General features: G+C 39.6%; 1 protein-coding gene across 1 annotated transcript; it reads left to right on the plus strand.

Annotated features, from left to right (window-relative positions):
* Positions 1-242: 242 nt before the first annotated feature.
* LOC147461099 (omega-hydroxypalmitate O-feruloyl transferase-like) lies at positions 243-2,314 on the plus strand. Its single transcript, XM_086504755.1, has 2 exons — positions 243-1,523; positions 1,594-2,314. The coding sequence occupies exons 1-2, from the start codon at positions 1,020-1,022 to the stop codon at positions 2,227-2,229; spliced, it is 1,140 nt and encodes a 379-aa protein (XP_086360881.1). The 5' UTR covers positions 243-1,019; the 3' UTR covers positions 2,230-2,314.
* Positions 2,315-25,230: the final 22,916 nt, after the last annotated feature.

Genomic DNA, 25,230 nt, shown 5'->3' on the forward strand with positions numbered 1-25,230 from the left:
GTACTTAGATGGGAGGACCAAAGTGAAGACTCACAAAGGTCAACGATGCCAGCAGACATTGTAAAAGAGTGGCATCACACAAAGAAGTTGGTTACGAAAATGAGGCTGACACAGTTACAAAAACTGGTGATAACTACAATGGAAGATAAAAGGCATACATGAATCATTACAACAAGCACAGACATCGAAAGAGGAGATAAAATTAGAAGGAGAAGTCCATATACAAAGAAAATGAGTTAGATCATCATAGATCCAAATGCAATGAACGGTCCAATGACCTGAGAATTATATTTCCTAGCTTCAAAAGGCGAAAGATAGGATGATACATATGTCCATATACACGCCTTTGAAAAACATGCTGATTTGAAGGACATGTATACAGATGAATCGAGAGAGTAACTTCAACAAACCTTGAAAGATGCAATATAAGTTGAAGAAGGCATTCTTGTTGGAGTAGTGTGAACACCACAAAGCCATTGAGAGTTCAATAAGATCTCTGCCACAAGTTATGTCATGTCCTAGACTCATGTACTATGAACTTTGCCTACTTCGCTTCAAACTTTGCTCATAACGAAAGAAAATATGTCCATAGGCTAAGTGGAGTTGGCCTCGTGATGAAAGTGAGGGGCTCCCGTTATTGTTCAAACCTTACATGTGAGTGTGTGGGCAAAATCCCAAAAATTTGGGAAAAGGATTGATAGGTCCATAAGAAGCATTGATCTCGCTCTCCCTTTAATTGGGCACACAGTATCCTTGGACGGCTGATTGCACTGAGATGCGCCTCGTTCGAACTCCGAAGCATAGGGCACTCCAAAACTGTTGGAATGCCCTATGCCCGCTCAACGATGCAGAAAACGAGTCCACGTGCACAAATATGTGTGCTACTATGTGTATGTCACACACATAGAGAGAGAGAGACTACAGTGCTGGTGTAGTGTGGGCAGCGCTCTTGAACCCCTTCCGCCCTAAAGAGCTGGTGTCCGCAAATTCAGATTCCCCTACTAGCTTGCAATAATAGAATGTCTGTGTCTACACTACCATCAGCTCACACACAATTTACATCATCAGCATCACCATCAGATGATCCTCAGCCTCTTGTGCAAATTAACAGTACCTTGTTCGTAAAGCCCTCGCGCCCAACCCGCCGATTCAACCTGTATCTTCCTCCGTCAGACACCTTCTTCCAAAACTTTTTCTACGTCAGAGATGTCCTCTTCTACCCTCTTCATGGTGCTCAAAAGGACGCCCCTCATTTCAACATCCAAGCCTTGAAAGATGGATTGTCCGATGCCCTCGTCCACTTCTATCCTGTGGCGGGCCGGCTTTCGTATGGAGACAACGAAGGTCAATACCTTACCATTGACTGTAACGATGCCGGAGTCGAGTTCAAAGAAGCTTCTGTAGAGTACCACTTCCGAGAGCTGCAAGAGAAGAGCTTTCCCATCCTTGACTTCTATAATGACTTGGTCCCACCCACTCCTGACACAAAAGATGCTCCGCTTCTTTATATTCAGGTACAAGCTGCATTAATAATCCTCTGCCCAATGCAGATGTTCATTGCTTACTCATGTACAACATTGATTAGCTAATCAGGCTGCTTTTTCTTCATCATCAACTCTACAGATTACCTCATTCAAAGACGGTTGCGGCATCGCCATTGGCGCCGCTGTCAACCATGTGGTTTTCGACGGTTCTTCTTTCTGGTATTTCTTCAATGCTTGGGGGCAATGCTGCAGAGGGTTGGGTGTATCGCCACCTCCATTTCATGAGCGTGCGGTGCTACATCCCAAACGCTGGCTAAATGGGTCGACACCTGCACAAGATTTAGCTCTTCCAAGAACACGTGTGTGTATCCGTAGGCAGCCTGTGGGCAAGGGTCATCACAGAGTTTTGCATTTTGATAGACAATCAGTTGAGCAGCTCAAGCAGAGAGCGATTCAAGAGTCGGGAAGCCCATCAATCAGCTCCTACCAAGCAGTGCTTGCGTCTGTGTGGAAGGGAGTTGTGGCGGCGCAGAAACTACCATTGGAACACAAGGTACTGTTGATGAAGCTTGCATGGGATGTAAGAAAGGCAATCCAAAGCTTCCTTCAACACGATGCCATAATGAGGTTTTTATGTGTTGCCTTGACAGGTTTGCTTGTATCTAAAGGCAGACTTGAGGAAGAGATTGAGCTCCACATTGACACCAGCGTACTTCGGCAACGCATTGGAGGGGATAAGCGTTGACGCAACGGCCACGGACGTGGCGGGAGCTGAGAGCAATATAGGGGCGGTGGCAGCAAGGATAAGGAAGGCACTGGAGGTGTTGGATGATGAGGAATACATAAAGGGGAGGATAGGAAAATGCAAAGGGGAGGAGTTTATGAAGCTCATGTGTGAGCTAAAGGATGGAAGAACTCATGTGTTGTATGTCATTCATGGGCCAAGACTCCCTGTGTTTGATGTGGATATGGGCATGGGGAGGCCACTTGCAGTAAGACCTGCAACCATTCTTAGTGATCCAATCATGTTTGTGTATCCGGGGCAAGAGAAGGGCAGCATGGATGTGTGTCTGCGCTTCACCAGCCCACAAACACTCCATACTTTTCTTTCCATTCCATCGTCCTCCACTGCTATATAACTCTCTGATATGCTGCTTTTATCACTCTCTGATCCCCTAGCCTCCATTGCTGCATGGACCACCCCCTCTTTGCCACGTGTGTTATTTACCACAGGTCTTTATCTTTTCGTATGTTTATTTTTATATTTGGTAAATATACAACTATTCTAACCTTATTCTTGGAAGGAGAAGTGAACCTTATCTTGCAAGGTGAGGTTTAAACATAAAAGAAAAATCAAATGTCATAAAATGGTCTGAGATAAACACCCGTGGGTACACATATAACATGTGGTGGTTTTTTGGCAGCTCAAGACAAACAATTGACTAACCAATTTGTGTTCGGTATGATGGATGCAAGTCACGGAAATTCCCTTGTCATAGTGTGTGATGCTTGACGTAGATATTGTTGGAATAGTAAGGGAACTTCTTTTCTTTCCAAATGGAATCATATCTAATTACATCCATACACATACATTGTACACTAGTTGATCTTCACAAGGGCTTTTTTGCGGAAGTTATTAGTGGCTAGGATGGATAAGGGAGACGTTTCCTCATGTGTAGTAAATGGAAAAAACTTGTTTTCACTGATAATTTGTAAAACCTACAAGAAAGCTAAACCCCTGAAAGCCTTGTAAACCTGACAAGAATCTAGTAGTGCCTAATAGCTTGGATCTTTCTTGAGGACATAGTCCATCCAAATATGCATACTTATATTACAGATAGGATGCGCAAAAGAACATTAGCTTCTACTTATACAAACATCTTTCTCTACAAATATCTTACTCAAGATTTATCCTTCAATGATTGGGTTAGAATATTTACAGGATACATATCTCACTTGAACAAAATTTCAATAAGGGAGATACTTCGAAGATGCCTAACTCTATGATCAATGATGGTCTCTCGTTCTATCTTCAATGACTCATCATCACAAAGATTGTAATTCTCTTGCAAAACATGTCTAGGAGACATGTACTTCTTTAATAAACTTACATGGAAACCCAAATGTACTTTAACAGGTGTAGATAATTCTGCCACGTGTGTAATATGCCTAGCCTCCATTGCTGCATGGACCACCCCCTCTTTGCCACGTGTGTTATTTCCCACAGGTCTTTATCTTTTTTGTATGTTTATTTTTTGTACATACTGGTGGGTTTGCTATTATATTGTACAGGAATCTTCTGAGATCCTAGATTGTGACTCATTTCCAGGCTTGGCATACACAGAGCAACAAAATTAGCATCTGGTTTCCAGATTTGAACTCTGACAGCCGGGCCAGCAGAATCCGAAGCTAACCAATTCAGCCAGCCGTTTTCTGTGATTTCAAATCACACCTTTCATTCTATATAAAAAAATATTTCAACCTCTTCCCAGGCCCTTGTCCACCTGCGCGCCCTGCTGCTCAACTTCATGCCATGCTCTCTCCCTCCCTCTTGCGCTTCCGCTCCCTTTGCCTAGCAGAAGAACTTTCCATTAGCAGTGGCTACAAAGACCAGATGATCGAAGACAGAGCCAATTTCATTCTCAGAGCGTTGGTTATCTGGGTGGAGATTAGTTCCTGCCAAGCGCAGTCCCCCAACCCTGCATCCTGCTCTGCCAACAACATTGTTGTCGCTTCTATCTTTGGCGACGGCGTTGCCGCTGCCATAATTGCCCCCCCTTGGCCGTCGCATCTTGTACATCAGGCTCTCTTCGAAGTGTGCATCATCTTAGATTTGCTACGATAACGATTTTTTTTAAATCGTAGGGACATACTTGGTAAATATAGAACTATTCTAACCTTATTCTTGGAAAGAGAAGCTAACATAATCTTGGAAGGTGAGGTTTAAACATAAAAGAAAAAATCAAATGTGATAAAATGGGCTGAGATAAACACCCGTGGGTAACACCTATAACATGTGGTGGTTCTTTTGGCAGCTGAAGACAAACAATTGACTAACCAATTGGTATTCGGTATGATGGATGCAAGTAAGGGAAATTCCCTTGTCGTAGTGTGTGATGCTTGACGTAGATATTGTTGGAATAGTAAGGAAACTTCTTTTCTTTCCAAATGGAATCATATCTAATTACATCCATACTACATACGTTGTACACTAGTTGATCTTCACAAGGGCTTTTTTGTAGAAGTTATTAGTGGCTAGGATGGATAAGGGAGACGTTTCCTCATGTTCAGTAAATAGAAAGAACTTGATTTCACTTAGAATTTGTAAAACCTACAAGAAAGCTAAACCCCTGAAAGCTTTGTAAACCTGACAAGAATCTAGTAGTGCCTAACAACTTGGATCTTCCTTGAGGATATAGTCCATCCAAATATGCATACTTATATTATAGATAGGATGCTTGCAAAAAAACATTATTTTCCACTTATACAAACATCTTTCTCTACAAATATCTTACTCAATATTTATCCTTCAATGATTGGGTTAGAATATTTACAGGATACATATCTCACTTGAACAAAATTTCAACATAGGAGATACTTCTAAGATGCCTAACTCTACGATCAATAATGGTCTCTCATTCTATCTTCAATGACCCATCATCACAAAGATTGTAATTCTATTGCAAAACATGTCTAGGAGACACATACTTCTTTAATAAATCTACATGGAAAACCAATGTACTTTAACAGGTGTAGGTAATTCAAGTTTATAAGCAAGTGATCCAATTCAAGCTTATAAGCAATTGATTTAGTTCTCTTCAAAACTTTAAAAGAATTGGCGAATCTTGGAGACAACCACCTATCCTTACCAAGAATCAAATTAGTATGCATAGGAATGACCTATAAAAAAACCACATCTCCTAAATCAAAGGACAATGGTCACCTATGATTATCATAATACAATTTTTTGCTTTTCCCAGTCTTCCTTTATTTGACGATTGATCTTGGAAAGTCCTAGGTTCATTCTCTCAAGAATTCTTTTAGAAACTTCTACCTTGTTCTCAGATTCTGGAAAGTTTAGGGGAGTCGATTAGTTCTAGGCATACATTGCTTCAAATGGTGCCATTTCAATAGACACATGCCAAGAACGATTATAAAAGAACTCAACTAAAGGCAAGTAGTCCGTTGGGGTAAAACTGGTGTGCCTCTTATCCTGATCGGATATGCGAGAGGAACCGTCCATCACTTGCATACATCTTCTTATTTACTAAATAGAAGGATAAGGAGATCTCTTTCACACATTGTGGTGAGTTTCTCCACCCATATATTATGTTCTATCTATCTCTCCTTCTCCCTCTCTGCACAAGCACCGCATTCGCGCACTCACAATATGAGTGCGTGAATGCGGTGCATGTATGGAGAGGGAGAAACAGATACAAAGAGAACACAATATGTGGTTACAACAATGTGTGAGAGAAATACCCTTATTCTTCTATCTAGTAAAGAATAAGGTGTCAACAAGTGATGAGTGGTTGGACGCCTCTGGCATGTCCGGTGAGGGTACGAGGCACACAGCCTTTACCCTAATCTGTCTGCCTCTCTCACTCATATACATCCTAATTATAAGCATGTCCTCCAATATTCAATTTACTTGTTTCGTTTCTCCATCCATTTAAGGAGGATAATTAGTTCTCATTCTTAGTTCTATTCCTATAGCCTAATATATAGCCTTTCAGAAGTTAGAAGTGAATTTAGAGTCATGGTTAGACACTATGCTCTTGGATATACCATGCAATAAAAATATATCCTTAATGAACAATTTAGCTACATGCAATGCAGTATCAATCTTGTTCATTGGAATAAATGTTGCAATATTTTGGTTAGTCAATCAACCACAACAAATGTCATAATAATCAATATCTAACTCTCCTAAATGATTTTCTCATATTAAACTGATCATTTAATGTGGGGAAGTGCCAGGGGAGAAAAGGCTAGAATATTGGTTAAGCTAGCAGACCTGCCACAGTAGGGATCCAAAGCAGGGAAAATAGGGATCCAAAGGGGGGGCCATCTGCAAAAGAGCCATGTGCAACAATGGGCTAAAAAGACCCTAAGGTTCAGCCCATTAATACTTCCAAAATGCTAAGGTTCCAAAATTCAAAGGTTGTGTCCAAAGGGTTAAAGCTTAGTGGGAATTGGATGCTTTGTGTGCTCTCCAAAGTCAATGCATATCCCTACATGGGAGGGGGCGAGCCCTTCTTCTAGGGGATGAGAGAGAAAGCCACACACACACACACAGGCTCCCTTTACACAAAGGGAATGAGGGACACATGTCAGCTCCCTAGGCCAGATGCCCACAAGGTGTGCCCAGTTTCTATTGGATGACCCTTGAAGTGGACCAATGAGAATTAAGCTAGAGTAAATCTAGTTTAATTAATTTAAAACATTTAATAAAAGAAACCAATGAGAATTAAGTCTCCTAGAAGACTATTGGGCAGTCTCCCAAGGGGTCCAATGAGCATTCAGGAGCCCAATGGCTTGCATGATTCCTATTGGCCAGGAGGCAAAGGGGTCCAATGAGAGTTTAATTTAATTATTTAATTACCTAAAGCTCTCACAAAAGGGGAAAGGGGGACACATGTCAGAAGGCTATTAATTATGCTGCTTAATTGTCATTGGCTTGACTTGGGGAGAGCCAATGAGGGCTCAACAAGAGCAAATAGCAAGAGGACTCGCCCAAGAGAGAGAGGGGGCTGATTTTTGCAAGGCATTATCACACACACACTCACACAATCTCATGTGTGAAGAAAGAGAAGACTATCTCTTCCCAAGCTTTAATGGAGATCAGCTCATCACCTACTCCAAGCTTGTGAGATAGAAGCCTACAACGACACACTCTTGGCTTGTGGATGCAAATCCAACCAAGAGCCAAGCTTCAATGCATGCTCATCTCCTCTACCAAGCTAATTACTAAGCTAAAGCTATGTTAATATGAGTGATTATGTGAGGAGATGTACATTTTTCTCGTAAGATACTCCTTCTTCCTCTCAATCTACTCTCATACCCTTCTAGCTCTCACCATCTTCGAAGGTGTGTGAGGTCTTGTGTCTGAGAACGGGGATAATTCAAGTTGTGTTTGCTAAGTTATTTGCTTAGTGCATGAAGCTTTCATCTTCATTGCACTAGCTAGTCTTGAAGGAACACAAAGAATTGTATTGTACAATGTCTCTCTTGATGGGAGAAACCATAATACAAAGCCTTTTGGAGGAGGGACCGGCTCCATGAAAATCCGGTCCTCAACTGTTGTCAATAGATTAATTTCTCTCTCTTTTGAAAGTATTGTTGATGCTATCTAACTAGGTGTTATACTTTTTGTTGCTCTCTCCACCCAAGCACTCTTGTAATTCTCATTAGGAATCTATTCTAATGAAATGCCCACTATGTTCGTGCTAATTTCCGCTACACATAAGTTATTAGGCCATTAAATGTTACAACAAAAATAGTGTCAAAATTTCCTCTAGTGGTAGGTAATGGAGTGATGAAGTCCTTTGACATGGATTCCCACTTTTCACCAGGGATATCTAGAGGCTGTAATTCACGAGGTAAGCATTTTTTCTCAATCTTCACTTGTTGACATTGTAAGCATTCACACATAAAATAAGATATCAACTCGCATACTTTGACAAAAAGATAAACTCTTCACTTTAGCATATGTTTTATTTAAATCAGGGTGTCCCATAAATGGAGCGTTGTGAATTTCGCACAAAATTTAACGTTTCAAGGAGAAATTTGGCAGAAACACACAAACGACCATGATAATACAAGTTACCCTTATATAAATGAGATTTTCCCTCAAATATCTCTCCCACATGAGAATTCAGAAAAGAGATAATGTCAGACTAGAAAGGATCATTATTTACTTCACTTTAAACTTGATCAATCAGATCACTGCGTACAATAAAAATAGATTACACATAGGCCTTCGACTCAAGGCATCGTTAACCTTGTTCTCTTTTCGCACCAAATATTTAAGATCAAAATCGTACTCTCACAATAGTTGTAGCATCGGTTTTGCATATTGTTAAGTAATGACCGAGTGAAAATATATTTTAAACTGTGATCACCACTTCCTAATTTAAATTTCACACCAAGAAACAAATGACGCCAAAGTTGCAGAACATAAACAATAGCTCCTAATTACAAATCATATAGAGAATAACTTACTTCATGCCTTCTCCAATTCCTAGATTCATATGCAAAAGCTCTTTGATCTTGACATAAAACACACCCTATTTTCTCCCTTCTTACATCACATGTTACCACAAAAACTTCCGCTAGTTTTGGAATTTTCAAAATACACTTTTCAGCCACCTTTTCTGTAAGTGCTTCAAATGTAGCTTGAAATGTTGTAGACCATATAAAAGTCTTTTTCTTCTTGGTTAGGTCATTTAGAGGACTCATAATCTCAGAAAAGTCATTAACATATGCTTGCTCATATTGTCCCAATCCCATGAAACTCCTCAGATCCCTCATAGTTCTTAGTATCGGCCAATCTACGCTTGCAATCTACAATTCCTTGACCTTATTAACCGTTTTTAGAGATTACCCTTCCCTAATATACAGATTCTTTCTTTGCAAAGAGGAACTTACTCAATTTGACATACAAGTGATGTTTACACAATACTTCAAGAGTTTTCCTTGAATGTAGCTCATGTTCCTTTTCATTCTTAAAATAAAAAAATAAATCATCCAAAAACACTAAAGTAAAGTCATCAAGATAAGGATAAAATATATTCTTCATTTAATACATGAATGTTCAATTGCACTAGTCAAACCAAAGCCAAAACTGTAAATTCAACATACCCATGTATCATGTACAAAAAGAAATCTTGAAAATATCTCATTCCTTAATTCTGATTTGGGGGTATCCACATTGTTGATCAAGCTTCAAAAATAATTGCGCACTACTAAATTGACTTAATAACTCACTGATGTGCAAGATAAGGGATTATTTATTTTTAATGGTTTGTTTATTTAGACCCTTGTAAACAATGCACAACCTATAAGCCCCATTCTTCTTTCTCTAAAAGAGAACAGGGTTTCCCCAAGGAGATATACTAGGTTTGATTAACCCTTTCCTCAACAATTGCAAGTTATCGAGATGTAGTTCTGATTCTTTAAGTTCAACTATTTCTAGAGCGTGTGAGTAGGGGCTCCTTGATCTAAGAGGAGGCATATCTTACACATCATCAAGAAAAACGTCCTTGAACTTATCAAGAAGCTTTTCAAAATACAATGAACTTTTTCTCTTTTCTTGTTCACATTCAAACATTTACAAAAATTATAAAGGTCTCATACCCTTGTCTAAGTCCCCGTATCAGCTTCATGAACAAAAGAATAGACATGGAATCTCTTTCTTCTCCATCGATAGTGGGGTTATCCCCATCAAAATATTTGGGAGATATTTTATTTTCTTCACAATCAATCAAAACTTGATTTTAAGTCATCCAATCCATGCCAATGATTACATCATGCCCACCCATGTCTATGATATAAAACTATCTTTATGATTCTTACCATTCAAAGAATAATGAAAAATTCAATTATCCCTTTTGTGAAACCTTTATTACCGCTCACTAATTTTGAATCTCTCGAGCTATCGTCATGTTTATTTCTCTACCAACTTAGAGGATAAGAAGCAATGTGTACTACCCGAATCATTCAGGAAATTCAATTTTAGATTTTTGTTTTTTCCCCACAAATTTAATCACAAAATCTTTCTAATGATGCAGCAAAGATTTAAAGACCATAAAGGAGTCAAATGACCTACCTTTATCGTCCACATTGCCAATATTCTCCACTATAGTAATCTTGGCATGTATTGCCTTATCGATCTCTTTGTTCACGCATTCAAGAGATCATTGGCATTGCTCTCCACATCAAAAGCATAGAATAATTCTTCAAGCTCTTTTGAGAATCTCTTGATGTTGTTTCCAACACACTAGAGGTTGCTTCTTTTGGTTTTTGTTTACATTTTTCACATTAGGGAACGGTCCTGTTTGTTGATATGCATTGTTATCTTGTCGATTAGGAAAAGATTGATTTGGCGGGTTTGGAGGATTTATTGTAGTGTTATACAAATGATGGCTTGTTTAGATCATCCTCCTAGTATGGTTAATTCTTCCCACTTCGCTGGGTAGCCCTAGCCATGGGTACCAATTCCTCTCCTATGACAGAAACCTACGGAAAAAATCCTAGTCTCTACTAGATGCCCTTGTGACATAAAGCCATGTAGTTTCATTTGACATTTTACACCTAGGACAAGTGATCTATTGGATGATGTATCACTACCCACTAAGATTATAAGTTCATCCTTGTATTCTCATTGACTCCAAATTCAATAATCAAGTTATTCAAAGTATAGATTCTACCGATGTCTCTACTCTATTACACACACACACACACACACACACACATTGTGGTATTACTAAATGATTTATTTTTTACCCTCCTTCTACATATTTCCCCCCCCCCCCCCCCCCCCTCTGAAGCACTCATGGGACACTAGCTCATAACTTGCTACTCATGGCCGGTGGGACTAGGTCCTTGCTTAAAAAAACTCTACTATAATTAAACACATTGAGCTCTCATAAGGTGTCCTGCGCATCCTAGGCTGATATCTCCCCTTGCAAAGTTTATGTGCATCACTTGAAGACGCTTAAATAGGAGGGCGGCTTGCGTCTCTCGCCGATCACGCTCAGGAAACGAAGCTCAAACCACTATAAAAAAGGTGAGGGCACACCTTGCCCCTCACTTAGCTCTGGAGTAGGTATTTTCTTTCTATTTTTTGCTACTGTCTGATCTTGCCAACATGGAGCTCGCAGCTCAATTCACACAGGTACCTAACTTAGCTTGCATAGCACTATGTACTTCTTGCTTTGCCATCTTGCTAAACGCGGTAGGGAAAGATGTTTTAACATTGTGGTGGTTCTTCTTGACTGGTTGTTTTTCAAAATCGTCTACTGTGGTTCTTAGATTTTTTTAGTAGCGTAGCATATGGTTGCTACAACTTACCTAAGCTCTCAAATGTTTTAGCAGCGTTGTACTGTCTGCAGACAGTTTTCGGCATTATACTGGTTTTTTCCGACAGTCGTCTACTATGGTTCTTAGATATATGTTTTAGTAGCATGGCATATGGTTGCTACTGCTTACCTAAGCTCTCAAATGTTTTGGCAGCATTGATTTGTCTGCAGACAATTTATCGGCATTATACTAGTTTTTTAGGGGTTGTCTTATTCTTAGTCTTAACTGATGCGCCTGGTACTTTTGTTTATTGTGGGGAATTACATAAAAAAATGGACTTCTGTTACGGTCCAATCCCTGAGCTCTGTATGGTTGGGTTTTTTGCCTCTCTATGCTCGTTCTTCTTATGGTAAGTATATGGCAATTTTTTGGTTTTGTTTTTTGGGGCCTTTCTCAAGCCGTTTGCAGGTTATCTCGAGTTACTAGCCTAGCTGGTCTTTCGACGTTAAAACTGGTCTTTTTTGGTTAAAAAATTAAAAGCTAATCTTAGCTTTGTATCATTCAAATCATGGGGTACCTTGTACGGATTCACAATGTGAGGAAGGATAACCTCTTGCATGGCATAACCATCGGTTTTTTAGGGAACTGCCAATCTTTGACTATTCTGCTCTTTCTGAAGGTAATTATATGGTTTTTTTGGGGCTTGACATGTGGAAAGGAACTGAAAAATGACTTTACACTATTATGAACGCTAGTAATATGATATGGCGTGTTAGATACCGCTTCTTGAAAATACCTGTCATATGGAGGCAGAGTGTGTTTTATTTGCGAGCTTTCAATTTCGAGCTTTTGCAATCAAACCCAATTTTGCGAGCTTTTTGATTTTAGATTTAGAGCCTTTTCTAACGACACAAAAAATTAATCCAAAACAAAGACATCAAAATATTATACATGACCAAAAAGATCTATAATCTCACAAAAAATTGGCTTAAGATCTTGAGTCTCTTTTAGAGATACACACCCAAAACATGTACAAGATTCCAAAAGACCTAATTTTTGAGCTTGTACAATTGTCTAGATAGATACCACAAAGCATGCTTCTCTTACTAAAAGGAGAAATAAAGTCTCATATGTATAGAAAAGATACTCCACATCTAATACAAAAGAGAAATCTACTTCAAAATGCATACCTCTACAGGGCAATCTCTAAGATTTAGGCTCACTACACCACAGGCTTTATCTTGCGGGTTTGCCCTAATACAAATGCAAGGTCTATGGGAGTTAGTGCAGGCTGATGAATGACCATGTGCTCTTTTGGTTGAAGCCCTTGAATATGTACATACACATAGTACATGTGCTTACATGCCAAAAACGCTTTATGTGTAGATTCTCTCTTCTGAAAATCGGGACAGGTGCAAATAGGTTCTACCTTAATGTGTACATCATAACAACTCTCTGTCAATATTCGAAAAACTATGTGTTGTTCACTTTCTAATTTCTCATCCAAGAACGTTGCAACCATGCTTGCAGCTGACTCCAATCTATTTTGCGCTTCTTTGGAAATACCATGTCTCCACTTACTCTTCCTGCTACTACTGGAGCCTCCTTGTGTAAGAGTAGAATTTGTATTGTTCATGCGTTGTAGTGGTGTTGCAAAATCTGCAAATTGAAATCCACTTTGTACCAAGTTGTCACTCTCTTCCTTTGATAAATTGGTTCCAATATCCACTTGCCAGAAAGTAGGAACGACAGGTGAGAATTTAACTTGCCTCTGTACTTTTTGTGTGTGGCCTACATCAAAATTGCAGAACCATATCCACTGTGCAATTGTCTTGTCTTTAAAAGTTCTCTCAGACCAAAAAAAAGGAGCAAACATTCCCACATTACGGCTTTGTAATTTGTTACCACAACTTTTCTTCCCTACCATTCCAAAACATTTCCTCATGCAATTGGCTGTCATCCTTCGTAAAGACCACTCTTCACGGGCAACTTGGACCTTTTGAATACACCTTGTTGAATACTCCCCAGGCTGCACTGGAATGCTATCTCCTACTTCATTGTCAGTGACAATATATACTTCTTCATTATCCTCTGTATCAAAATGTATACTCCGTGGTCTCCCTCTGGTTTTTCGTTGTCTTGCTTCCATTACATATCCAGGTTTATGTGAGCTTGTACCGACTTCACATGTTTTCTTCTTCCGTTGTACTGTCTCTTTGTCACCTTCCATCACAGGCTCCTCATACAAAGGACTACCAACAACCAAGCCTTTTAATGTACTCGTAAAATGATTTGGATTTGGAGATTCTCTACGTTTGGAACTGGCCATCATTGCTTCTATGGAAGGGCCCGTCCCGATGTATCTGCCTGTGGTGTATCCCAATCTTTTTGCACATTGAATATATGCATTCAAAACATCACTGACACATGCATCATAAAGTGAGATTTTACGTTTACCACCTTCACGTGCCAGCGAACTAGCATGGATGCTCTCTGACAAGTTTATACTTGGAATTTGAGCTCTCTCCCATGGACTCTTACTGGCCTATAAATACAAAACAATTAAAACCATATAAATGTAAATCTCAGTTTTCAAATATTTAATAAGAACCAAAAAAATGATTGATATACCATTGTCTCAGCGCTTCCCCAATGGGAAATCCGTTGCTCCCACCAATTAAACCATCTCTCTAAAGCCTTTTTATTATCCCCTATCACATATTTCACCCACCATTCTCGTATTGTGGAAGCTATATGAGAGGCCTCATTTGTAGGCTTTGCTAAGCGCCATGCTTCACACATTTCAATGTGATGCATTTGTCTATCTGTAGCGACATGTTTTTTTGTATGTTTGTGTAGACTCTGCTCCCAATGGAAAAGACACAAGCGCTCCATTCCCTCCATTACATTATGCCGTCCACCATTGTATACAACTTGTATTGCTAGACAATTAGCCCCAGATTCATCAGACATAAATCCAACAAAGTCTGCTGGTTCATGCCCACACCTCTCCATAACTGTGTTTAAATTTCTCCAAAACAAGATTTGTGTTTCTTCGTTTTCTTCTTTACATTCACATATTGCAATCACTTGCAATGCTCGCATGCTGTACACATAGAACAAATAAGTAATAACATGTGTCTTATATCAAACATGCTATCTAACATATTTTTACAAGTTCACTTACCCAGGATCATAAACCGAGTAGGACATAGTTGCCCATCCTTCAATTCGATGAGTATGATCAAAGTGAAGCCAAGCACTACTCAAATCTCCTTTCCCTCCTTGCCTCATTCTATTCACTAGTTCAACTCCAGAAGCAGGTCCTTTTGTGGACATTTTGAATACATAACATTTGTCGTTAGGTCCACCTTGTCCTGGAAAACGACTTCCATGAAAGAATGGAAAAACACACCGTTTCTGTAGCAATAGTATATTGTCGTATCCATCACCAACAACTTGACCCTGTTTAGCTTTCTCATTTGACAAAATACTTTTGAATCCCCTATTTTGAACAAGGGGCATCATTTCCTCAAGAAAATGGTTAAGCTCTACATCACTGGCTTCTAAATCCTCTTCTTTAGTCAATGATTGAAATAGCATTTGATGAGCAACTAAAATCTGTACTTTTCTAGGACCCCCCTTCTCAATCTTTAAAATTGTCTTAACAAGATTGCGCACTTTTTCAAGAGCTGCCCTTCTAGTACCTGGCTGTACATTGTGGTCATGCACTCCCAAATGGATCACCAAACGTGTTATTGTTGTTTCCTTTGGCATCACATAATAGATCATACACTTGCAAACATTTGAACAAGTGACCGTTCTGTCACAATAGTGGCAGGTTATTTTAGATTTACCTTCGCTAGCAGGATAGCCCATGCTGATTTGTCTATCTAGATGTCCATGAAAGAAGGCATCATTGTATTTCCTTTCACCAAGGTAAAAAGGGCATGTCACTTTGCAACATTGAAGGCTTCCAATACAATAACTCAAACGCACAGTGCAATCTATGGCCATGTTGGTAGATGCTGGGTGAGACCAAAGGTGACGGTCGTACTTTTGCTCCATACCGAGCATCCTTTTATTGTTGTGAATTGGAGGAAGCTCGAAACAAACATTGCCATTATAAAAATTTGGGAGCTCGTCAACCTTTTTGGGAGTTCCACAAATCTCTAAAAGTTTAGACAACCTGCACGATTTACCTTTGTCTTTCATCCATGAAATGATGGATATATCCTTTGAATACTCCTGCATTGTATGCTCCACCCCATCTTGTGTGTCTTGAAAGGGTCCTGGTGACCTGGTTAGTTCCACTGTCTCCAAAACAACTGTGTATGTACCTTCATCAATATCAACATGTAAATGTGATGGAGTCGAGCTTTTGTTACATGGTGTAGCGAACATAGAAGAATCACCGACTTCTTCATTTGTTTCTAAACTGTCAGCCACATAAACACAACCATCTGAATGAAGAATGTGGTAAGTTGAGGATAGAGAATGGTCAAGATGGTAATGCTTTTGATCTTCATGATCCCATCTAGGCAACACATTGACCTTAGACTCAGAGCTCCCTATCTGAAGGACCTTATGCAAGAGTAAGGTTAATGGTGAGATCGATACTCAAAAAAAAATGCTAAGTTTTGTTCAGCTCATAAGGAAGATTTGTGGATATATAGCACCTAGAAATTCATTTTCATACTCTTCAAATAATTCAAGCAAAATGGTCACTTAACAGGACACAAAAGTGTCCAAGGACATAAAAGTGTCCTGTTACCATTCTAGTGTTAAGATATGCACAGTCATAGCCATTAAGATACATTTGAATCAGCATGTTGTCAAATCCATCTGTTCACCTATCGAGCTTTCAAAATCTCCCCAAATACACGCATATTAAAAAAATGAACACAAGAGTTATAAAATATACGATGTTTTAAAAATTATTTATAATATATGTATATATATATAGTATAGAGTATAGTTTTTTATATTCCCAATTAAGCGCTTTAAAATTAAAATGGACATAGTATAGTATACATAGAATATATGGTATTTAAGTATATAGTATATATAGTTACATTACATTATACCAGCATCAGTACCGGGCCAGTCCAGTCCAATAGCAGTACAGTACCAGTCCAGTCCAGTACCAATCAAGTCGAGTCTAGTAGCAGTCTAGTCTAGTCCAGTACTAGTCCAGTCCAGTACAATACTAGTCCAGTCCAGTACTAGTCAAGTCCAGTGTAGTCCAGTCTAGTATCAGTCAAGTCCAATCCAGTACTAGTCCACCCAGTACCAGTCCAAATCCCGGTACTGGGCTTATACATATATTGTACATAATACAGAGTATAGTAATGTTATATAATATTTATCATTCATTTCACCATTTTTGATAGTCTAGGACTTTATTCTAATTGTTTTCGTGAAGTTTCAAATTTTGACCCTGGACACCTGTTGGGAGCTAGTTTTGAGGATGCTAAGGTCAAAATTTGGAAAAGTTTTGTATGTAGGAATTGTAGTCTTCAATATGAGGAAAAATATTGCTTCTTTAAGTTTTTTCAGAATCCTTCATTTTGATGCTCGTTTATGGATTTGCAAGACCGTATTGTGAGATATCCCTCTTTGAGAGAATTCCTCCATAAATTCATTAAATTCCTCTTCTATGGTCTCAAAATCCCTTCTCTCATCTAAATCAATGCAGCTCTAAGGTGCGTCCAAATCCTACAAACTCCATGGAAAAGTCTAGGACTTCCTTAGCTCTAATGACACGCAAAAATGCTTCCATGTGATCCCTATTTTTGGAATATTTATTTGTTAACCCATTTTTGGACTTGAGACGATCTGATCCTACGGTGATCCCTCAATCTAAACATAGGATCCCCCATTCCTCCTCTATGAGATCTCTCTGGCCTAGGATATGGTACATGTTCCTCACCTAGGGTGCTCTTAATCCACAATTCTTGATTGGTCTAGCAAGTGGTCGTTCCTCTACTTGTTCTTATTCTCCTTCTCAATGTGGTGCATTAGTCCTGGCCGAATTTGATGTTCTTGTTCTACTCTCATCTTGGTATTGTTGATGGAGTGGTGGTATTGGTGGTGCTTCTAGCCCTGACAAGGCTTGATATCCACCCCCTTTTGTGTTCAGTTTTGGAGCCCGTAGATTAGGGAAAAAGTGAGAAAATGCTGTTTTGCGCTGTTTTGTAGAAATTGTCAACTTGCAGGTGAATTTTCAGCCAAACTGAGCTGGATATGAATTTTTTGTATCACAAAACTGTCGAAGAGCTCGACAAGGAAAACAAATTCATGTGAGTTGGCCCCGGGAAAATTCTGAACCATTTGGGAGTTACGGCTCGCTAAAAATGGCCAAGAATCGTGGCTGCTTTGCTTAAGACTAGAAAGAGGTCAAAAATAGTGAATGTCAAAGCTTAGGTTTGAAGCATTACTACTTCAAGAACCAATCGTCTACCTGCTCAAGCTAACACAGTCCAGTACCATCGTGCGCGCATCATGTTGGTGCCTCCTCTCTCTCTCTCTCTCTCTCTCTCTCTCTCTCTCTCTCTCTCTCTCACACACACACACACACACACACACACACACACACACACACACACACACACACACTATTGTCGTTGCGACGCCGGAAGATAGACCACAGAAAACCGTTCAACGCGGAAAAAAAGGGGGGCGCAGAGCCCGGGATGATGGGCAGGCTCTGCGCCCCCTTTTTTCCGCATTGAACGGTTCTCTGTGGTCTATCTTCTTACGATGACTGGCTTTCTTCAAGTTATGATTAAAAATGATTTTGGTGTTCATAACAAATCTATCTGATAAATTGTATGCTTTAATCAGAAATTACCAAAAAAAGGGGGGGAGAGCAGAGCTCCCCCATCATCCGCGCACGCACGGATGATTGGGGAGCTCTACCTCCCCCTTTTTTTTGTAGATTTGGTGAGCTTTGTCAATGGTGTTGCTGGAAATAGTCTTTTGATTAAGGTTTTTGAACTGTTTTTCCCCCATCATCTGTGTGTCGACAAAAAAAGGGGAGGTAGAGCTCCCCACGTGGATGATGGGGAAGCTCTGCCTCCCCCTTTTCTTGCATTTTTTATGTGGTCTTATATAAACTAAAAGCTATATTATATGTGTTGTGTAGATAATGGCACCAAAGAGGGATAGCAAGAAAAGAAAACCTCGAGTCTCTCCTTTTAGCAACCGTCAAGTGAGCATGAAGCTTAGGTCCGGTTGTATACCAAAGGGAGCTATCGATCAGGAGGCATCATCACGAGTCCGACATTTGGACACTCCACCAAATAAAAAGAACAGGATTCTCAAAAGGTGTGTTTTTATTGATGATGAGTCTCAAGTTGATGAAGACTCCAACAACATCGAAGATGACGTAGAGATCACAGGTAAATTATGAGTGTATGCTATAATTTTATGTCAATACGTAGTTTATATTATAAATTTTTCAATGGTAGATTGATAAATTTGATGGACTTTTTTTTTCGTTTGGAAAGCTTGTTAATTAGTAACCATGTGGGAGAGTAAGAAAGGGTGAACCATTTTTTATATACATACCATTGATAGTTGCTAGAGAAAATATTAAGTATTGTTTTTGTTTATGTTGAAGAAAAGGTCCTTAAATCTCATGTGAGAGCCCTATATAGGGTGTGTGGTTTTTTTTTTTTTAAGTTGTCTCCGTACAAAAGAGACTTTGGCAAAATTTCTGTAAATTAAATACTTTACACTATCTAATCCTAATTGCATATGTTTTTGGAAAATTGAATGTTTGTCACTTGTTATCTCTATGCAGAGACCAATGTTCACATTGAAGATCATCATGACAATGAAGAAAATAGTGATCCTGAAGGGGATGAGGAGAATAAGCATTCCAAACACCTAGGCAAGCAAATTTCGCTTGGCTTGATGAAAGATGTTCTAAGTCAGTTTTATGTAAAGAAGAAGACATTGCCTCCTCCGGTTCCACTTTGTCGACTCGTGGTGCATGAGGCTGTTAGGTTTGCTAGAGATGATGTAGAATGTCTCATTTCCTCATTTGAATCTGCTGGGTATTTAGAAACTATGGGGCATTTCCTTGTGTCCGTTGGGGATTCTAGATGAGACATCATTCTCGTGACCGCAGCGGATTTGGAGGAATGGGGACCACTTTGGTGGGAAAGAAATGCTGAGTTCGAGAGATCACTTGGTAGAGAATGGCACGAGCTCAAAGGAAAAAAGTTTCTGGTATGGGATGGAAACCATAGGCTAAAAAAATGGTGGAAGAGAATCAGAGATAGTAAGATCTTTCACCTTTTTCACTCTTTTGTTGTAAAGCTTTGTTTTTACAAATGATGATTTTTTTGTGTGTGATAGAGTACTCGGACAATGGTCAATACCATGTTAGTGTTCATTGCCAATTCCTTGAGTTGTCCAGAGCAAAAGAAGCAGAGTTGCTTCTTGCACTTGACACTTCCAATGCGTAAGTTTGTTAATTGCATGTTGACACTCATTTTTTTGCAAGCAATGCTTGTGTTCAACTCTTTGTTTTCAATTTTTCTGTAACATTTCTAGGGCACATGTCATGCCAAACATCACTCATGAAGTTTATATGTTTCAAAGATTTGGCATGGCAAATAAAGATTCAATCCTTCAAAAATTGACACCTGATATGAGAGAATGGGCTAGGGTGGAGATGACTGTGGAGGCAAGGTATTACCATGGTGCTGCACCATGGTACAACACTCCATGTCGATTGATATCTCAAATTGTGTGGAAGGTGATACCTACTCTACATGTTGGGTAATTAATATAAAATTTTATTATGGTTTCAATACAGTGGTTTGTATTAGGATGAGTTCACTGCATTTATGTCCAAAGAAAGAGCAAAGCTAGATGCACTTGGACTAAATGATGTTGATAAGAAGAAGAGACTGGACAAGGCCACAAAGGTAGAAGAGGAACGGTTGAAAGCTAGGGGCTACAAGTACTTGTCAATCGCCAATCCTCTTAATGGTGATGAGTTCTTCAAGTTTCTTTTTAGCATTAAATGGGATGAACCTAGAATGCTAAAGATCACTAGAGATAAGCTCTATTGTTTGACAAGCTCTAAAATCACTCCTGAGAGGTATTGAAGCTATTAGTTTCTCATTTTTAATTGTATTCATTCAATTTTGTTTTTCTATATGATTTAGTGGTATGTTGTTCTTATTGCTTATAGAAAGAAGATAATTTTGCACCTCATGAGCCTCACTAAGTCTAAGGATCCACAATATCTTCATTTTGGTGATTACAAGCTTTTTAGAAGTTACATGAAAAACGAGACTTATTGGGCTCACTTGCATGGGGAGGCTACACATATGATTGAAAGGATGCAAGTAGAAGGTCCACAACTTCCTAATTCTTTTGACCTATTCTACAAGATGAGCATGAAGAATCATATTTTGCAGGTAGACGTTTGACCATTGTTTTTAAAAGAATATAGACATGTTTTAATTTACACAAGATCAAGTTGAGTGTGCTTTTTGATTGTTACTATGTATGTAGGCTTTTATTTATCTAATGGATGCGGTGAAGTCTTCCGACTCTAGTGAGAAGATGCCGGAGCTTGTGTTGTCGGCTAAGAGAGTGATTTACAGGTTTGCATCTTCCACTTGCACTCTCTGCAAAAAAAGAGCATTTCATTTTTTTGTCATGGTTTGGTGACAGTGGGTCATTTTGAGAATGATGAAATTTCATTTTGTGTTTACAAAAAATCCTTAAATTCCCTGTGGAAGCCCTGGATATGGGGTGGATGGTTCTTTTCACAATATGCGTGTGTATAATGTCTATGTTGAAAACACTTAAATCCCTTGTGGGAGCCCAAGATAGGGTTTATGGTTTATTTTGAAAAAGTATTCTCCATACAAAGGAGACTCTGACTTTTTTTTTAAAGGATACATGACATTTATTATGCCATTGCGTTTATATGCTTTTCAAAGTGGATGATGCTCTAAAAATTGTGTAGATGGGTTATGCAATGCGTTGAGGCGCAGGAATTGAATGAAGCCCCATTATTCACTAGAGAGTGGATTGATGTACATGATGAGAATACAATGTTCTCTCCCTCTTTGATTGAAATGAATCTGACAACATGGGAAGCCAAGGTTTGTCCTTGGTGGTTGGATTATCCACTAGGAGTTATTCCAAAGCAAGAGTTGGAATTACGTAAGAGTAAGTATCTTAACACTAGTGGCTCTTTTATTTTGAGAATGTATATGTCTTACTTTAGTACTAATTTATGTGATATTGTGCTATATGGTTGTTGAGTGAAGGGTTTCAAAATGAGAGTGATGAGTACTTACAGGAGACACAAGAAGAGTCTCTCCCTCCCGTTCCTCAAGGAGTTACTCAAAACACCATTGAGAGTGGCTCTCAAGGTACTCCACTAGCAAGCAATGTGCTCAAGAAGGGTAAAAGGAAAATGGAGCCTCCAAGTACATCAAGGAAATCCACTCCTTCTTCAATGCCTCCCGTTGTGCCATCTGTAGAGCCCGGCATGTCCTCTTTGGGAACCGCTATACCCCATATGGCACCCTCTTCTAATGTGCCCACTACATCCTCATTGGTGCACACTACTTCGTTTGTTGCAGAGTCTTCACTTGGGCGAGAGGCTTGGGAGAGAAGGCCGATCACACGATCTGTTGGTAAGTTTAAGAAAATTGTTAGCATATCTGTCTTCCATATTTCCTAATTCAAAGCTAATTTGGATAATGCTTGCAGGGTTCCATTACCAAACTATTGTAGATATTTTGCTTGTGGATATATCACAAATTGATAAGTTTGCCCCTGATAGGTGATTTTCATAGTGCTTACTTATTTGCATTTTCTTCTTGCATTGTTCTATGATTTTGAACATAATTCATGTTTGGTTTTCTTATAGCATCAACAAATGTTTTGCGACACAGAATACAAATCTATATAGCAAAGATGGTGTGCCATGTCATGAGGTTGCTAGGCTTATCTTTGCAGATTTTCCTACAAGTTTGCTTGTGGATGGTCTAGGACCAACCCCATTGGGTAAGTAACTTTTCTTTGGACTAGTACCTACAACTAACTATGGTTGTATGCTTACATGTCATCATTCACTTTTGTAGAGGGCATGAGTGTTCCCAAGTGGAACACATTTTCCAGGGGTCTAGTGACAGGGTGCATGGATGTTGCTCGTGAATTTTTGGCCGATGAGGGGTTTTTAGTGACCATGTGCATGGCCGAACATATTGGAGATTTTATTGCAGATGCAACTAGGGTAGGACTTGTGCTCTTACGTACATGGACTCTCATGTGTAATACGAAGGCATATCGGCATCCACTCACTAGAGAGGTGGTAAGATAACAAACTTAGTTTCATAGTTTAATTTCCTAACCAAAAACATTGTAGCTATGCCATCCATTCTTTGAGTTTTTTATTCATGCAGGTACTTGATCTTACCATGTGTCTTTGGTATCGTATTGGCCATCTTGTGCCACACTATGATAGAGAGGCAGGGGAGAAAATTGCCGAGAGATTGTTTCCAGCAGATTGTAGCTACATGATAGATGATGTAGTCTTCCCCAGTGAGATTGATGGTGCTATTCTTAGAGGCGGGGCAGAGCGGTCTTCTTTGTTCTTTCGGTAAGACTAGTCCAAAGTATGATACTAGTGAATGTTATGGTATATATGTGTTTGCATTCGGTTTCCAATTTATTTTTATATGGTCAGGTGGTTGCTGGCAACATTTACTGAGCCTCATGACTATGTTTTGGACTTGTTTGCGGGGTGTGGTGGTTTGGGCCGAGCTTCTGCGGAAGATATGAGGCATTGCATGTGTCTAGAGCTAGATCATGTGCTCTATGAAAGATGTTTGACTGATATTGCATGTGGACCTGTGAAATGTTGATTGCGGATGCACATTTGGTTGAGGAAACTCTATTCTGACAATACACATCTTCATGTTTTGATTTATGTTTTTATGTACATGGAAGCCATATGGCATTGACATGGCATTTTGGTACGCTCCATACATTTCATTTGGATATTTCATTTGTGTTTGTTTGGTACATGACCGCCACATGATGTGGAGATGACTTTGACTGGAGCTTTCTTTTATAGTTAGATTATGTTGACACCATTGGCTTGTGTGTTGATTTTTGTGAGATAACAAAATCATTAAAGTGATGGAAATAAGAGTTTATGTGAAATAAATCCCATGTGGGAGCCCACATTTTCAGTACAGCCTCAAAAATACATACAAATGGTGCTTTTTATAAAGTTTCATTTTGCATAAGCATAGACTGTTGGGGTATAAAGCCCAATGTGGTCGCCCAGGTAAGTGGGCGGGCCGCCAGGTATGTACACATGTTCTTTTGTAAAAACCTAATAAGAACTCACTATGCTCTACACATTACAATAGAGCGAGTTCACCATATTGTCGTGCTCTTCTTCTCGCACTCTCTCTCGCGTCGCACTTCCGCTCGTACTCCTTCAACTGGTATCAGAGCTCAGATCGAGGCTCGGGGCAGCACTGCAAGAGGCTAGAGTCACCAGCTCAGATTGGAGTGAAATTCTACAGGCAAAGACACAGCCCCAAATCTCGTGGGCAAGCCCGAAGGGCTTGGTGTAGTCAGAATTTCATTCTGACGTCATCTCGGCCACCGTTCGGCTTCGACAAAGGTCTGCGCAGGCCATTTTCGACTACGTGGTCTCGACGGGTGCAGATCCGATTCTACAAATTTGGGGTTTTTGGCATACGACTGCATGTGCTGAGGATATCAACACTCCCAAAGTGTTGATTTGTGGCTGTCTACACATCGAAGGACGGCTCAAAGTTCTTGGAGGCGTGTTACATACGACACGGGCGCATCTACACACAGACTGTAGGCGACATCCACTAGTTCATCAGGTAGCTTGTGTTTGTTGCTTGATATTCCAGATTTCATCCTGACATTGCAGGTACTTCCACATGGGAAGTATTGTCAGAGATGATGTATGTCTGTTGAGGGTTTGCTGGCTTTGAGTCATGCAGCAAACAACCGCCGCAGCGGTTACAGCATACAGTGGGAAATTTGTGGATGTATGACTTTGTGGGAAGTCTATGTACTGTCAGATTTACTGCAGCCTTTGTTGAGGGTCGAGTGAGGTTTTACTGAGCTGGGGGATTCTCGAATGTTGAGATCCTTTCGGTGATACAAGTCTTGGAGCGATCCCTCGAGCACCCTTAGATAGGCAGCTAGGATGTATTGACTGTGAGTTAGATATTTGGGATTGCATCTTTGCTTTACTGTCGTTGAGGCATTGTCACAGTCTATGCTTACAGGACAATCAGAGATAGTACAGGTGCAGGACAAGTTTACCCATAGCTTACAGTGTCAGAGAGACAGTGTTTTTTGAGCTGTTTTTTGGTCTATTTTTAGTACACCAGAGCCATTTTACAAAGGAGACTCTACCAAAATTTCTACAGAATCTCAAGCTTTCTTGGTTCATTTGACAGGTTGATGTTGGTTCAAAGGTCAGTTTACAGGGGAAACTCTGCCAAATTTTTCCCAGAAAAGTAAACTACTGTGAAGCGTAGCTATGGCTGGATCACAGGACACTGCTCTTTACAATATCAAGAAGCTGGATGGAACCAATTTCCCATTGTGGAAGAAGAAGATTTGGCACGTGTTGGTACAAAAGAAGCAGATAAAACCTATAAAGCTCAAGGGGATAAAACCA

Source organism: Adiantum capillus-veneris, chromosome 3, assembly GCF_014529385.1.
Source record: "Adiantum capillus-veneris isolate H3 chromosome 3, ASM1452938v2, whole genome shotgun sequence".
NCBI lineage: Eukaryota > Viridiplantae > Streptophyta > Polypodiopsida > Polypodiales > Pteridaceae > Adiantum > Adiantum capillus-veneris.